The sequence below is a fragment of the Xiphophorus maculatus genome, chromosome 20, assembly GCF_002775205.1.
Source record: "Xiphophorus maculatus strain JP 163 A chromosome 20, X_maculatus-5.0-male, whole genome shotgun sequence".
In the NCBI taxonomy this organism is placed as follows: Eukaryota; Metazoa; Chordata; class Actinopteri; order Cyprinodontiformes; family Poeciliidae; genus Xiphophorus; species Xiphophorus maculatus.
In genome coordinates, this window is record NC_036462.1 from 28725280 (window position 1) to 28743452 (window position 18173).

Genomic DNA, 18173 nt, shown 5'->3' on the forward strand with positions numbered 1-18173 from the left:
AAAGAGAGACAAATTTGATGGCGGCGGCAACGGTCCATTAAACGGTGTTGGAGTCACATTTTTGCCTGCCACAATGATACAGGGGAATGCGGAGGAGGAGTCCGCTGTAAAAGTGTCAGGAGGTTAAGCGCAGAGCTATGGCTTTACTATGGATTTATCGCTCGGTATTACTGCTGGAAATCAAGCTACTGAGGTAACACGGCCGCACAATAAAAATCGCAGAGGGAATAAAATAACAGCTTTTATGAGAAGGAGAATGATACATACCTTTAAATATTCCCAGAGCGGAAACTGCACCAATGAGAATGGGATCTGAAAAACAAATCAGGGCTTTAATAGATGAATTAAGTCTTTTGAATTTGTATTTGCCGTTCTGGAGTTTCAAGTTTATTGCATAGCATCTGATTTCTGACACTTATTCTGTCTTGCGACTCTTTTCTACTTGCTGTCGCTGGATGCCTATCGAATAGTGGAGACTGATAAAAAATGAGAATCTGACTGAATATGACGCAATGCTTTGAAACAGTAATCACACGTCTTTCATATTTTTGCATTTTGTCCTATTGCAACAACAAACTTCAGTGGGTTTTATTGGGATTTTATGTGACAGTGCATAACAGTGAAGTGAAAGAAAATAATACATGATTTTGATCTGGTTTACAAATAAAAATTAGAAATGTGTATTTTGCATCTATTAACATAAAGGAGGCACAATGCAAACTTTGATCGAAATGATTTCATCTGAGGTTGAAACTTATGGTTCCTCTTCATTTATATTTGCTTTGTAGTCGAGAGAAGACCTTAAAATTACATCCAAGTGATCTCCATCTACTGATTATCTGGCTAATAAAGAGATTTTATTTAGAGGTATGAGAATAAAAGGGGCTACTCGCACCTTAGCTTTCAATTTTATATGCAAGAAAAACTTCAGAAGGCATTTTTTTTCCACTTTACAGAAAGTTGCTACTTCGTGTTGGTCTTTCAATTAAAACAGGCAATAAAATACATTTAAGTTTGTAGCTAAAATGCACTCTGAGTGGAGATGGACTGAGAAACGTCCAGCATAATGCCCTAGAAGTGCAGTGAAGTTCACCAAATCGGTTCATGTAGGAAATTAACACCGCAGAGAGAGAGAGAAAAAAAAAACTAGAGCAGTGAAAAGGCAAAGAGGCAAATAAGGCCAACTCCGACTACGCTCGCACGTGGAGCGATAAAAAAAACGCACGAACGGGAATGGGCACGGCTATCGTAAACAGACGCGTGGAGAAAAAACACGCGAAAACACTAATTCACACGGACGTGTATACAGTGTCACTCTGAGAGCGGAGCAGGACAGGAAGGAGGAGAGGGAACAAACACAAATCCTCAGAGAGAAATAAATACAGCGACACTGAGCTGTGTCAGCGGGCTTTGATCAGAGTAAAGAAAAGGTCATTCATCTGAGTGAGCCGCATTTTCCTCCTGCGCCGCTGGAAGGATCCGGCTGTGAGTCGGTCAGACAGAAGGACAAAACATGAGCTGTCGTTTACCCCACCGAACCGGTTTATTATGCACTTACTTCCAATGCAAACTCCACGGGGAAAAAAAACCAAAACACTTAATATCAATTGCATTATCAGTTATGCTCTCTGATCTTTGACAATAGTGTAATAATGTTCAACATCAAGGAAAATCAAAAAGAAAGATTAGTGTTAACTTCCCAAAGTGAGTGTAAATTTTTACACAGGATGATTTCAGACTTGTCCACCGAAATATTAAGACACCGAATAAATTACATCTATCTACACTGAAACAAGAAAATAGGCAATCCAACTTAAATATATTGTATTAACTGGTCACAAGTAATCAAATAAAGTTTATAGAAGAAAGTATATTAAGTTGACATGTTAAACGTAAATAAAGTTAGTCTGACTAACTTAATTCGATTATATGTGACAAATTAACAATTTTTTTAAGTTAGAGCTTCATTCTCTTTTCTAAGTCCAGCTATTTATCCACGCCTGATGCTTGTTGAGCTCTTTCCACCACACTTTTTCCTTCCACCCAACTTTCCCCTGATATACTTGGATACAGCACTCAAGTTCATGGCCAAGTTCCTCAGCAATGACCCTCTGTGTCTTACGCTCCTTGCGTAAGTAACTTGAGGAAGTTAACATCTCTCAAGTCAGCAATCTTCTCCACGTTTGTAACAAACCTATATGAGCTTCACTTATTGAAATAAATGAATTGAATAAATTAGCTGTCCACTGGTGATCTAGTGGGCTGCACATTGATGCAGTTGGTAGCGCTGTTGCCTTACAGAAACAAGGTCCGGGATTTGAACATTTTGAGAAAATGACCCACTAATACATGCCTAATGTTGTTTTGTCTTCTTTGTAAGTGACTTGAAGCTCAGTCAGACTGAGCTGCATGTTACTCAACACTAAAAAATACCTGTAGTATGATTTTTCTGTTTTTTGTTTATGCCCATCTGTACTGTTTAGCTAATGAGCTAAAGTCCAATTAACCAGTTATTAACGTTCACCATTAATAAAGCCTAGTGACTCGGAGGTACTGGAAGTAAACCTTTTCTGCCTTTACAGTATTTGTTTTACTTACGACATAACCGGTCAGTTTTTTTTTTTTTGTAACTTGCACACCAAAAAAGCATTAACACGTGAATTTTGAAATTCAATACAATATTTGTTTATCAGAAACGTTCGCCCATCTGGTCTGTCCGGGCAGACAGAAGCAAATTCCCAGAGTCCACGGAGATTATCTAAAAACTTTATTTGACGTACTCTGCGTCTGGCATCCAGCCCCCTGAAAGTGGAGCGTTATAAAGAGTGCACCTGTGTTTTATTACCCCACCGATGAGTTCTTTTCCATGCAGGGAAAAGTAAAAAAAAAAAGAGTGAGAGGGAGAGAAAAGGAGGGAGAACAGAGAGGGAGTTTGGAAGGGTAACGTGGGGCTAGCTGGACTTATTGTATTGATACAATAAAGGAAGAAAAAGAAGACAAGTAGTCTGACCAATTTCAGAAACAAACTTGTGTTCAAAAAGTACCGACAGCTGCTTCTCTTGTCGATTTTAATTCATAGATTGAATTTTGTCTGTATCGTTGTCACAGCCAGATAACAGAAAAATATGAGAAATTCAAAACTCCAATATGATCACTTATACTTTGCCTGAAAAACAGGCCGGACAGTTTGCAACGAGTGCAAAGTATAAGAAAGAGAAACACAGATGGCTCAACTAAAGATCTGGAAAAAATGATCTGCAAGAGATTTACGACTCGCTTTGACACCCCGGCACGCTGTGCGTGGAGTGTGCTTGTGCGTTTGCTGGCACTACCCAGTAAGAGAAGACACTTAAAAACCTCATGCGGTCTGATGAACCTGCTGAGACAACAGACACACCGACTTCAACATGTCCGAGCCTGACTCTGTGTGAAAAACAGGGACGATTTTTTTTCCAGCTTGTGTTGATTTAAGCTTTAAAAATCCGAAGCACAAAAAGGCCGGCATGAGAAGAATTCCCTGTTGGGTTTTTCTTTTGTCCTGCTGAAATGCCTCGCTGTCACCTTGTGTCGACTTGATCGAAGCGACCAGCCTCTGTAGCTCGATGTGGGTTGTAATGACGAGAGAAGCAAAAAAAGTTCCGCGTAGATTTTACACACATAAAATTTCAAATTATGTCATAAAGTTGTTGGTAATATAAAGACTGGATTTTCATCCACAGCCCTTTTATGGACTCCAGCTCTGTTGATCTTTTCACTGGCTGCTGGCGTTGATGCTGCTGCTTTAGAAGCATGTTGGCTCAGGTCTGTGATCTCTTTAGTAGCTCCAACGCCAGGATGTTTGGGCTTTGACGTAAAATGTTTGTCCTGTTTTTGGTAGGCACGACTCATGTTGGACAAAATTCGTCCTAAAATGTCTCACAACTCAGCAGGTTTCCTTGTTCAGTCATCAGCAACCCATTAACCAGGGTTTCCCCCAGGATATTATAAGCCTGGCGGGCCACCAGGCTAAACATTGTTCACTTATTTTGGATTTTTTTTAATGTTTGCCTTTTCTAAGACTTCATAGCAGGCATTTGGGTTTTGTTAATGTCTTCCAATAACTCATTTACACTTATCTAATCATATTTTCAAATTTCCTGTCAACTTTAAACATTTTTAACTCAAAAACATGACTGCTGGATGACTGTCCTAGCACCCCAAGTTTTCTGGTGGAAACCCTGCATTAGCAATCCAACAAATTCATATATTGTGAACCTCAAGGACTGATTATCATGTAAGTGTATTAGGTGCACCTGTTCAGTTGGTGGCTCACAGCCTCCTCTTTCCTCTATGCTACGCTACAGCTTCCTTCTGTCAGCAAAACCTGCCATAAATGCTAAAGCTAGTTAGCATGGCTACAGCTACAGCTACGCTACAGCTTCCTTCTGTCAGCAAAACCTGCCGCAAATGCTAAAGCTAGTTATCATGGCAACCGACGACAGCGGAAAATGGTTTTCCTGTAACAGTAAGTTGTTTCTTATCCATTAGCACCTTGAGCAGCGCGTACACAAAGACCACTGACAGCGCTAAGACCCTCCCCCTGGCTCTGACTGGTTGTTTTTAGCAGCTCTGGGAGAAGCAGGAGGAGGGGCTTTTGTTTGTTTATTTCACAGATCACCTGTCTCAGATTATGCTATCACGACACGGCCACGGTTTTAACGTCTTTTTATGAAAGTTGCGCTCCCCAGCTTTAACTGGTTTTCAAACCTGCACGGTTTTTATATCAGTCAGTCAGTTACAGAAGGTTCAGCCATAAGTGTGGAGCACACAAAGTCCCCAGTAAAGACGTCCTGGACAAACAGTCATGAAGACTCCCAGGATCGTTCCACGGTGGGCTCCAGCATGAGCCATGAGGGCAGCCAGGTAGAATAAACTCCTCAACGCTGAGTTCCTAACTGCTGACTCCGTCTCCCCCTGACTCATATAACGCATCGGCTAGCTCTGCATATGTAGCTCCATAAACCCAAGCATGTGTGCATCTCTGCACTACAAATAGTGGACAAATCTGCAGAATATTATAATGCTGAGACAAAAGGCGAGCAAATGCTAGCGATGCTAAGATTTTATTTAGTCTACAAGGCAGAGCGAAGCAGCATTACGCAGTGCTGTTCAACGCAGTACTTCCCTGTAATTAAATGCACGCTGTAGTTATTTCACTGATCATTTAGCAGGAGAAAATGTTTCCCCAGGGGACAAACAGGCAGAGATGTTTATGTCCACTGAAAAGACTGAGGTTTACCACCGACTGCCAAAAGCTCCGCTCCAGCATGAGCCAATCCGTGCACACGGATGACTCCATGAGAAACAAATGAATCACAGACATCAAGAAGGAGAAAAAAAATAAAAAATAAACACACCCACGGGATTTAACACATTGCTGAGGTCTGGTAACATGACCCGTCGCTGGGCTTAAAAAAAAGAAAAATCTTGCCACACACATAGTCAGCATATATTTCTAAAGCAACAAAACAGATGAAGCTGAAACAGCAAAACTTTGATTAAATCTGATTTTTTTCCCAATGTACTTTAGATGCAGCTGTGTTCTTCAGTTTGGTTTTCAGTGGAACATCATAACAACTTCCTGTGATTGGTTTTGATTCTGACGGGATTATTTCAAAAGACTTTGGTTATAGGTTGACACTACACTTCAGACAGAAATATATTTGAGAGGAATATTAACAAAATTGGAAACAGTGGAATTCTTATTTTTTTTTGCTCCTTTCAGTTTCAATTTGATTTGTTTTTGAGCCATTTCACAACAAGAAGTTATTAAAAAAAAACAATACATCCAAAATAAATAGCTCAATTTAAGAAAATTAGTTTATAAACTAATTTCTATTATTTCTATGTTTTTTTTAAAATAAATTCTGTCCTATTTATTACTTTTCATATTAGGGCTGAATAATAAATCAATAGCAATATGTATTGCGCTAGACACCTGGTCATTATCAATAGATAATATGTCTGACAGAATATTCAATAACTTCACTGTAGCCGCTCAACCTCTCACAGCTAGCTAAGCTAAGCATTAACCAACGCTCACTCTTTGGTTACATAGCAACAACTTGTTGAGCAACTTGCATGGCAGCAGTTTCAGGTTTTCTGCTGTGCCTCATAATTGCTTAACATAAAAAAAAACAACGATCTGAAATGACTGTGGATAAAACAGGAAAGGTCACCCCACCAATTTGGCAGCATTTTAAATATTAAAAACAAAAAACTTCGACTATCAACGGATATGAAACACATTGTGAAACGTTTTTCCAGCCATATCCTCCAAACAGAATTCGTATTCAGTGCGTATCGACCAAACATACCCAACAACTCCAGTTAAAATCGACATTGTGACATAAACAAATCTTTTCCTCGCTTGAACTAAACAGGATAAAGACATCATATACACCAGTCAGATACTGTTTAAGTTAATATTCAAAACTTCCTCAATAACTGAACTCAAACTTGTTCATTTCCATGTTTTTTACTCCTGAGTATAGCAATTCTAACACAAAACGGCTTAATGACTGAAATCAATTGGTTATTCACTAATCCTCTGAGTGAAGAGTGGATAGTTAAACACTAAAAGATAAAATTTCCTTCAAGTCATTGTTCGGTAAAATCTCACAGTTGGCTATTTTCTCCATCATCCTATTACGTATAGATAGAAAACAAAAACAGCAAAAATGTGTTTAATGGTCAATTTCGAAACCACAGATCAAAAGTCAGCCACTAAATTCTGTCCAGGTCATCTCTAAACCTAAATCATGAGGCTTGGACTTCAAGGTCCTAATTTTGATTAGTTCATTCCAAGAATATTAAGGCATTTTGAAAACATAGCACATTTAATCAACTTGTGCAATCTAATCCTGCTTTCTAAACAAGTGTTTACCATAAGCAAACATCAGATGTCCCAAGTGCAAGTGAATGCAGCGTGTAATAATCTCAGAGCCACGTAGCGTTCGCTCTACCTCGTGTGTTTTGCCTGTGGCATGGAGAGAGTGAAGCCAGCAGAGGGCAAGCCCGCATTGTTTAATGTTATCTGATTGAACAACTGGAGTAAAAGTAGTTTGAAAAATGCTTTGAAGACTAAAACTGTCATTTCTAAAAGCTTGTCTTTTGATGCAACATTTACACAGGGTGGGGCGCTATAAAAAACACAATCCATACATCAAATTTCCACCAAAGTGCAGTGACTGTAAAGACAAGTTAGCACCTCTGAATACTGTAAATGATTAAAATAAGCTTCATCATGACTAATTAATTACATAGCCTCTCAATAATTAAGATTTATATCACATTTTATCACTAATAAGTAAACTATATTTGACAACCTTCCAACTTGGCAACATAAGAAACTAAAGCAGCCTCTGCCACACAAACATCTGTGTCCTTCAGACACAGGATTCCACAGCTGGGACACACACACACGCACACACACACACACACACACACACACACACACACACAACTCCTGCATGGAACTGCTGTCCTGCATGTGCATCCTGTTTGTTTTTGGGTGAATAATTTGGCATGCTTTGAAAGATCTCCACGCACGTGTGCGCATGTATGCAATTGGAGCATCATTCTATGTTTTCCAGCTGATGCGTATTAAAAATGATCAAGGCTGACAGAGCCACTTGCTATGACTGTCAGGTATGTTATTATCCAAATATGGAGTTGATGTCTGCTGTGTCATTTCTGCTGACAGAGTTCCCATTTGTCTCTGTGTGTGTGTGTGTGTGTGTGTCCCTGCTTGCCAACTGTAGCACAGCTAACTTTATTAGTATTCAGAGAGGCTCCGGGCTGTCACAGGCCCTTAGGCACTCGACTAAGGGGAGGAAAAACACATGTCAAGATATATTCACACTGAGCCTGATTGTAGGCAGGTCAGTTGGCTGCAATTTGACAAATGACTTTTAATAGGTCATACTGCACACTCTGCATGCTGATGCCTATTTAGAAAGAAAGTAATGACAAAGGAGATGGATATTAAGAGACAAGTAGACAGATGAATCAATGGTCTGTCCAACGGAAACAAAAATACTGTTTTTGTACAAAAAAGACTCCTTTCCAAGAAACGCCCTCAATTTGAAGTCAAAATGCTACCCTACTTAGTCTATTGAGACCCTAAATTCAAATACAACAAAAATACTGGACTGTCTTGTAAAAGCATCCAAATGGACCTACAGTTTAAGTCCCTTTACGGCTGAGAATGTGCTGGGTTCTCTCCAGTCTTGATTAGGAGTAGCACTCGCCCTCCATCCCAACCCAGATTGTTGGCTACCAGCGGAGCCAAACCATCTGCTTTTATAGCAGCCACCACACTGGAACCTCTGTTAGTGTTAAAGATGTGCAAAAAGCCTTAAAATGTTAATCTTTCACTGCAGCACTGTAATTTCACAAAATCTCACACAGCGTGTTTTTGGCCAAAAACAGAATCTTGGGGCGTTTTCACACCTGATAGTCCTGTAGACTTGGTTTGATTGGGGACCAAAACTGCAACATTTTCAGATGGTGCAATTGACTTTTTCAATGAACTGTTTACCTGTGGTGGCGCTGCACCAAGAACTACTGAAGGAAACGACATAAAAACCTCTGCTAGATTTGAGCGTTTGTTCGGTTGTTTGTACCCAGAATGACCTACACCATAGTTTACTACCTGCTTTTGGAGCGATCTCCGGTCCACATGTGTGTTCAAACCACTCCAGAGTTCACTTTAACCAAACCGAGACCTTGGTTTTTAACCAGGCCGGATCGGTTACGCATTCATGAAACATAATTTCCAGGCAAACAAACTAGAGTTTGATGAAAGTGGACTAAACAAGGTTGGTGTGAATGCACCCTTAGTCTCATCTAATTAAACCAAACCGTTCCAATTACAGTCCCAGTGGAGTTCATCAAACTCCATGATTAGGTGTCACAGAAAGACAGAAAACACAAGTAGGTATCTACTTTTATCCATTTGCTGGCCACAGAAAATCAACTCACATTTGATTTATTTGAGTTTTATTTATACACTACATCGGGATATCTATGGTTAACACGGGTCTAAGTAGCTTTTAGACAAACAATTTACTGAGTATCATAAGTAAATAAAACTGATGATACTAATTTTAAACAAATGTTGGCAATTGTGTTTCGTTTTTATGTGTATAAGTTCATCAAAGTCAAAATAATAAGTAAGTATAATAAATTCTGACAGGTTAAAGCTTGTAATGATCCTGTTCAAAATTCACACTGTTAATTATAAACTGGCAAAGCCTTTCATTTTCCAGCTTTTACACGCTTCTTGTTGAAGGCTCGTCTCAACATATTGTTCCAAAAGACGCAGTCGAGGTTTTATGACAATGCTTATTGCTATTATGACAAATAAGGGACCTCCTCACAGATTTCACTGTTACATTATGAAATTCCAGACACAAATAACCCATCACTCATGATTTAAGTCGGGGAAAACACTGTTTTGCAATCTGCAGTCCCACAACATTCTGCCTCATTCTTGCCTCCAGATGTGAAACGAAGTCAGTGACTGATGCGTGAGTCAGAGAATCATACTGGATTTGACTTGATGTCGGCGAAACTCCCAAAACCGATGGGTTTAGGCTTTACCTAAAAATGTGTATAATAACGTGTCAATAACACATTAAATTGAGTCAAAATGGCTACCTTTAAATATTTACTTTTTTATGAAACACTGTAAGGAATAACGAGCCACTAAATAGCTCGAGCTAGGAATAAAGCAACATCTTTAATGTCGAGTGCAGCCTCGAGAAGACTAGAAGACAGACGAGGTTTTAAAAGAAAACAGATGGGACTCAGATGGAGAAGCAATCAGCAGCCGGCTGATTCAAAGTGGAGAACTGCTGAGGGCCACGTGAAGCCCAAGAAATACACAGACAGACACACAAACTGACAAAAACAGATAAAAACATGTGGACTAAGCAGCGGGAGCAAAGCCCAGACTCTAAGTCCACATTTATTACCTGTTAATGCAACAGGCCTGCATCTGGATTCCCTTTTCTGAATCTCTCACACACACACACACATATACATGGACATACTTTCACACAAACATGCAGACACACCCACATTCCATCTGCTGTGTGTCAAAAAAAAAGAAAAAAACTATGATGACTGACTGACTGCGGTGACGGGCTGATAAACAGATCAGATTTTAATATGCTGAAAGTTGATAAAAGCCATTAATCATGTCAGAGACGCAGGTGGTGTTGGACGCTCTGCGTACGGATCGCGCCAAAGTCACTGTGGGAAGAAGGCAGTCCTGTTTGACAATCTGTAGGAACATCTTGTACGCTAAGCCACCAGAAGAATCACAAGAAGCTGTCATGTGTTGATCTATGCGAGCGAGAACACGCAACATTGTGAAAATGAAAATATGCTGGTGTTTTGCTCGTTAGCAGAGTTATAATGAAGATTCGGCTGTAGGGAGGTTGGGTGGGGTATACCTCACTACAATCTTTGCTCTGGGTGCCTAGTGATGAGATAAATATGTATTTTATAGTTATTAAAATACTGATGTGTCTCACTAATTAAAAGCATTTGCACTCTTTTCTATCTGGCCAAGTATGCTATTGATAAATACATGTTATGTGGGCACAATCACAAGAAATGAAGGGCATTTTATGTTCCTGAAGGAAGTACAAATGCCATTTTTGATGCACTTCCAGTCTGAATAGTGTATGTATAGTGGGATCAATGGAGTGGAATTGACAGTGTTTAGCTATGTAACGAATGAATATGTTACTTTAGCTTTGCCATCACATTTTTTATCATATTTAAGCGTCGACTTAATGTCTCAGGATGCACTACTAGTAGTCAGTTTTTAGATAATTATTTAGTGAATTAATTAAAAAGCAGGTTCTGCCATGAGTTTCACTTTCAGTTTTGAGCATCAAGCACACCAACATGACTGAATCTTCATCAGTGCAGACAAAACATCTCCATCATGTTGGATGACACTAATTAATATTACATATTATCTTATATATTGAGTCAGTACAGCAATTCCATAAAGTATGTGGTACATGGCATCTAAGAACTACACTACTTGAACTGTCAAATGTATTGACATTTCTGATCTTTTGACTTGGTAAATAAATTGTGTATCCAACAATGTCAAATGTGCAGCAAGTCAGAACATTGGCTTTTGAACATTGAAGCCAACAATGGAAAAAAAAAAGGGCAGAGGTGCGTAACTGTGTGACAGGGATAAAAGTCAAACTACGCTACATCCAAATTCTTAAAATGTCTTGAAAATGAAACCAAAAACTGGCAGACTTTTTAAATAAATAAATTATGTTCAACACCATTATCAAGTGGTGAGAACTCGATGGCCACTTGATAATGGTGGTCATTATCAAGTGAAGCATTGGTATACTATAACTATAGAATACCAATACTAAATCAATAGTATCAATAGTAAATCAATACTCAACTGATTATTGGTTTACACAGTGATCATCAATAATCATTGATTATTATTGTAATTATTATTATCGTAATAATTATTATTACAATAATCAGCAATAAAGCAAAACTTAGCAACCAAAGACAGAAATGAAACCATCCGTCTTGGAAAGCCTTATTGTGTTTTAAATAATCATTTATACTTCATGTGAGTGCTGCGTCCTCAACCTGAGCACGACCTCCCCACAATCCCAATTGTTATCAAAACTTATTTTGAACTGCAAGCCGTATGGAAAAATCTGAAGCAGAACTAGCAGATTGATTCCTGCAACATTCGGCTCAAAACTAGATATTAGAATGCTACACTTTCCATTTATATGATTATTTCTTTATATTATCTGTTTTTTCCCCATTAATCTATTATGGATCACAGAGAAAGAAAATCTTGTTTTGTTGTGTAGTGAACCATATAAATAATACTTTATTTGAACTAAAATTGCATCTCAATCTGGTATGCAAAGAGATAACTGTCTCTTTGTAAACAGTACTTACCTCAAGTAATTTATTTTCATATGAATGACTAATGTAGGAGATGTACTAGAGGACTGAAACACATTTGAGTGGCTGCTAGTCAAAGCAGTCCAGCCCACAACAACAGGTAATTTTAGGTTTTAACAGAATACACAAAAGGATGTAATTAAACCTTGCATCACTCTCTACAGTCCCCTCGTAGGAATACATTCATTAAATCAATCAAATCAGTCTTGAATAAAACGTCCTGTTCCACAATTATGTCGGGATACTTTTTTTTGCGGTTACACTGAATCCAAGGTGACCGGCAAGCTTTTCTAATACTGCCTCAAGTGGCCTTGTGAGGAACTGCTTTATTTTTTTTATTTTTTTTGCCAAGACCCTCCTCCTGTTTCTGATTGGTTGTATTTGACAGAGTGGTGTACTTCTGCAAATAGCACTGGGAGTATTATGTTAACATATTAATATTGCATGAAATAAGCTTGAGTGGTTAAATGAAAAATCTTCAGACTGTGCTAAATTTTTATCTGATTAATTATCCGAATAATTGATAGAATATTGTTTCCTAAAATAATTATTATCTGCAGCCCTGAAGTGAAGACATTTCAGAGTTGCTAGTGAACCATTAGAGATGTCAGGTGACAGACACCTCTTCACTCTCTGTTACTCAGACCAGAACTACACCAGGTGATGTTTGGGCTTCGTTTCAATCTCCTTAGCTCTGGAATCAATTTCCTGATAAGTTAGGATGTAAATAAGCATGGTTAGCTCCTTTTAAAAAAAAGGGGCTAAACATTTTACTGTTTAGAGTTTCTGCAGATTCCCCATGAAAATCCACAGATAAGCTATTTATTCAAGTAAGTAATTTCTTTTATTCTATGCTTAGATTCTGGATTAATATTTTTATTTACTGTAACTCTCTCTCATTTGCCTGTAAAGAATCTTGAGCTTTGTCTCACTAATAATTTCATTTTTATTCATTGCATTATCTTTAACAAGTAACATAATATCTGATCCCTGTACAGTGACTGAGATAGAGTTCCTGGATTGTTCTCTGAGCCAGTCTCAGAAAGATGGGCAGCTGTCTTACATATTTTCAATTAGCGCATAATCCCTCTGAACGTGGAACAATGAATATCAAAACATTTGGAAATAACTTCATAACCCTTCTCAGACTGATGCACAGGAATCATTTCTTCACTCAGGTCATTGTTGATGTCTGTCCTCCTTTAAGTGTTAACAAATGGAAGCACGCTTGAGAGCAGCGGACTCCTAAAACTCCTTTTATAGAGGTGGCCACACTTTGACTCTGATCAGTTAATCAAGTGCTTAAAATAGTATCTCAAGGCTGATATTCTTCCACTTTTGTGCATTTTGAACAGGTTGGGATTATATTTAAAGGGTGTTTTTCGCATGTAATGGAGTTGAAATATTTTTTTTTGATTTCCAAAAAGATAAGACTCTAGAATCAATAGAGCGTTCCATTATGTTTCCCACACGTGTAGAGATTTCAGAGTCTCCACTGGTGTGTGTGTGTGGTGGTGTGAGGGTGGGGGTGGGGGGGGGGGGGGGGGGGGGGGGGGGGTTGGAGAGTTGGGGTTAAGTACATCTTAGGGACGGGGGGTTTCAGGTCTTTTTAAATAAATAAATCAACAGATTTTTTTAAAAAAAGTCAATCGATAGAAGAAGCCTGATCTGGCGCTCTGGGCCTATGCTTGGTCTCTCACTTCATCAGACCTGAGGGGAGTGAAAGAAGGGTGTGGGGATGGGGGAGGATTTGGCATGCAGAGAAAGAAGGTTGGATTACATCTCTCCAGTTGGATGTGTTGTGCTATTTTGTGAATGTTCTTGTCTCCTACTTGCAAATTTTTTTTTTTAAATCCCCATTTATTATCTCAGCAGATGCATACACACTCGCAAAGCACCTGTCTTCCAATTTCCCAGAGGTGTATTTCGAACAAATCCGATGCATATCCATCCTAAATCTACAACACATACGAGCATGACACATCTTGCGCTCAGCACAGTTCCACAAAACCCAAATTTGTCACAGATTAGCGAGAATTGTGGGGCCGTACAGCTGCACGTATCCTCCGGGAATATCACCCGCTCAGCCTCTCCGGCTCTGTACGAACTAGCGAGAGTGTGACTGCACTTGTTGAAGAATTCCACCTGACGCGTCTGAGTGCCGAGGGCTACACGGTGTGAGAGTGGATGTGCTTAAGCAAGCCAAGTTAGGGAGAGTCCTGAGAGCCGACACATCCCCTCTGAGCTTGTTGAATCGCAGCTGGACCCTGCTCCCATAAACCATTGCAGGCAGCCAAATCTCAGCACTGGGCTGTAATGTTCATGACAAATTAAGATCTGTTTAAATGGGAGAGGGGGACTGGGCGGTAAGGTTATTGCTAAGCAGGGTTAAGGCATGGTGGCAACCGGTCTAGAGAGATACCACTGACTGAGGAGATGAATCTTCTCAGCAAGTTTGTTCTCAGCAAATCTGAATATTGTGCTTTTTTTCTAAGCAGTTCTGAAGACTATGGTACTTCTAAATCAACGACTTATGCAAAATGAAATTTAACTACTTTTTGAATGAAATATAAAGGCGACTAGTTGCTATGATCCTCAGAAACCCGCAGGTAACAAGAATCTGGGAAACGCTGTGAATCACTGGGCAATGTATGATTGGAGAGTTTCCCTTACAAAATATAAATGTAGTTATTTACAGTAAAGACAGGTTTAACTCATGCATCATTACAGTTCCTAAAAGTAGCAAAAAAATATACCTAAAACTTATCAATAGAGCTGCACAATGTTTCGGATCTCAATCATCATCACAAGATTTAAAGGACTGCTTGGAAGCAATGTTTGATGGGATTTTATTTTTTCATTTCTCAGATATTGCTGGTCTGCAGATTTATAATATACATTGTCATTTGGTGGGGACATCATGTAATAGTGCTAATATTGGTATTATGTTGTTCATTTTTTGTCCAAGTAAAAAGATTAATGACTGAAAACCAGCTATTATACTTTGGCGCGGACATCTTCTGAGAACGGCAAAACTGTCCGGGCAAAAGTTTAGATCTGGCTCTTTGAAACAGAACTTGGATAAATATAGAAATAAACTGCATTTCTTCATTCAGTGTCATACAAGTAATCAAGACTGTTTGCATGTGCATCCGCACAGCACACAATGAAAACCTGCTGCACCTGTAAAAGCAAAAAAAAGAAAGAAGCTTTAACTGTTGTGCAATAAAAGCAGTCAAGAAAAGTCGGGTTGTAAAATGCTAACAAGAAAACACAGATGGAAGATGAGCGTTGTAGTTTTATCGCAGTAACTTTCATGTTTATGGGGCTAGCCACAGTAGCTAGAGGCATTTCCTTTTAAACGTGTCCTGATTGTCATGCCAGACATTTAACATCTGTTGTAGTTAAGTGGTATTTGAATATCGGTCGGTATTGGACACGGCAACATTTTTCTCAATATTGTTCCAATATTTCTTTGTGCCCAAGCATGGACTATATTTAGTGGCAAAGCTCACTGCTGCATGTCTAAACTTCAGCATTTTGCTGTCGGCACCGTTAGAGCCATGAAACCAACCAAGTACGATCAGGTACTCGATGTAAGATTTCTGACAGAGGGTGAAAAGAATAATCAGAAGAGTTGACCAAGAGCTAAGTGGCATTTACCGAGAGCTTAGGAAGATCAGGAAAATAGAATATTCCACTGTTGAAGAAAACGCACGTGCAAGTTTGTTTAAAATTTAAAGTGAAATTTACAGGTGTGAACATCATGAAGCATCCTTTGTACGAATCTGAAGTTAAGATGATCAGCAGAGATGCACGCAATGCTTATTTTAACCCACTATAACTCTTTGCTTCCTATTTCCAGTGAGATACTTAAATCTTAGTGGAGTTAGGAACAGGACAGTTTGATCGGTTGCAGTCACTGATCGATGACATTAGAGGCAAAGTGCATATTCGCCAGTGAATGGTGATGTGTTGTTACATAGAATGCCCTGAGGGCCAACCAATTAGCTGTTGACAGGAAGAGAGATGTATGGTTTGCCTGATCCGTCTGAAGCTGGGAGTGGGACGTGGGTGAATGGACAGAGAAAACATGGTAGTGCCAAGGGCAAAAGCACAAGAGGAAAATGGATGAGAGTGCTGCAAGTTTCTTAACCGTGTCATACCGTTCAATGAAGCAAGGTATCAAAATAAAATTATTGCCCAAGGTGAAATTTAAAACTTGTTTTTAAGCATCCGGAAAGGCACATATAAGCATGTCAGAGAATACAAACATTAGAGTTTCAGACCTATAAGCAATAGCATTATATTTTTTTTGCTAACACAAGCGACATCTGGAGACGGGAAAGGAAAACACTGAAGTATCAGTGCATGGGAATGCACTGGTCTCCTTGCATTGCTGTGGCAGGTCTTGATTAGCCTGCCTAGCTAAACTAATAGTTAATAACTAAGCTAATCTGGATGCTACTAAAGTTTTTATATCACTTATGTCTTCTTTTCAGTAATATCAATTCAACATTAAAAGGGGAGTGCTACGTATTTTCTATGCACACAGCGTCATTTTATAGCACAACCAAGTAACTATGCTACCTTCAGTCGTCACAAAAATGCTGTATATTTAAAAATAATCTATATCTCACATACTTCCTTATTATATTGTTCTGTTTTTGAGGATACTGTGTTAGCGTTTCCAACTGTTGTTTTACAATTGTGAGATTCAACTTAAGCTTCATATGTTTAATTTGGTGAATATGCCATCAAAATTAATTGTTTACGATCTGGATATTTTTGTTATAAAAAAAAAAAACTAACACTGCTGCTGACATGGTGGCAATGATTGTGGCTTCTGAATAATGGTGAGCAGGAATATGAATGGAGAGGTAGGAGTGTAGCAGGTGTAACTCCATCTGACTGTCACAAAGACAGGGCATTTATGCAACAGAAAGCTCTGTTGGTTTTTATGAAAGACGGATGCTGTAAGAAAGAGTGAGGTTAACCTCTAATTATTGGGTGATCCCTTTGCACAGACATGACTTATCTGACTTCCACTCCCTTAAAACGCTTTTTCCTCCTGTGGTAGCAACAACATACTTAATTTGACTAAGGCGTTACCTGTTTTCAGACTGGGTTTCTGAGATGTAGTGAATTCATGCAGGACAACAAATACGAAAAGGTTAGTGATATTTGACTTTCAGGTGAAATCTGTGGAAAACTTTAAAAGTTCACACTATAGTGATATTATATAATAGAACTATAGCAATTAAGAAGAAACATACAATGGTGATTTCCTCATCACAAACTATTGAAACAAAATCCCACAACAGTGGTCGGTATGGCACAACAGAAAATGTCAATGCTAAACGTCTCGTGTTGTTCACAAGTCGACTTATTGCTTACTGAGGCCTGGCATCCCACTCCTTTTGAACGGCGGCCCTCCGGTCAATGAGGTTCTGTGGTACAGAGTTACAAGCCTTTCCACGGTGACCAAGCTTATCCCATAGGTTTTCTAAATGATTCAGGTCTGGAGACCGTGCAGGCCACTTTATTTGTTTATCCCAGTCTCAAGAATGTTTTTTCTAATGATGTGACCTTGATTGTGTCCATAAAGATTAAATTAAGCCTTGTTGTTTATGTAGAGACACACTGACTTGATTAATGATATTTTTCAGATAGTATTGGCTTGTTACTGCACCATTCATAAGGTTTAGGGTGGTTCTGTATTGACTAGACACACAAGGTCCTATTGATCACTTGCTAGGTGTCGTCTTGGTCTCATGATTTCAAAATGTGAACAGCATTATGAGGAGAACTGCTTAAATACCAATTGTGATTGTACCAGGAAATGTATTTCCTGATCTGGATCAAACAGATCATGAATTGTTGATAGGTCCTCTAGAACCTGATCAACCAGATCTTGTTAATTGATTCTATAGTTATGATTCTCCAAGATGCAAACTCCAAACTGTTACAAAAAAAAAGCGGCAGTAAGAGTCATTATCAAGAGGGACTAATTGACCCATCGTTAGCAGAGCTAGGGTAACCAAAGAACAATATTTTATTGTATGGAAAATTATATGTCTATAACTTAATCCATAATAACTAGTAAACCAAATGAATGATTGTTTTACAGCTTTATGGAATCACAAATTGAA

General features: G+C 38.8%; 1 protein-coding gene across 8 annotated transcripts in view; it reads right to left on the bottom strand.

The window, feature by feature from the left end:
- Positions 1-18173, bottom strand: part of slc25a26 (solute carrier family 25 member 26) — a 64462-nt gene that overhangs the window by 23635 nt on the left and 22654 nt on the right. For 7 of the 8 annotated variants that reach the window (XM_023325762.1, XM_023325764.1, XM_023325769.1 and 4 more), the window contains one exon: positions 268-312. The exons of the other annotated variant lie outside the window; for it this stretch is intronic. In XM_023325762.1, coding sequence (XP_023181530.1) covers positions 268-312 — 45 coding nt within the window. The remainder of the gene's footprint in view (positions 1-267; positions 313-18173) is intronic. 8 annotated transcript variants of the gene reach the window in all.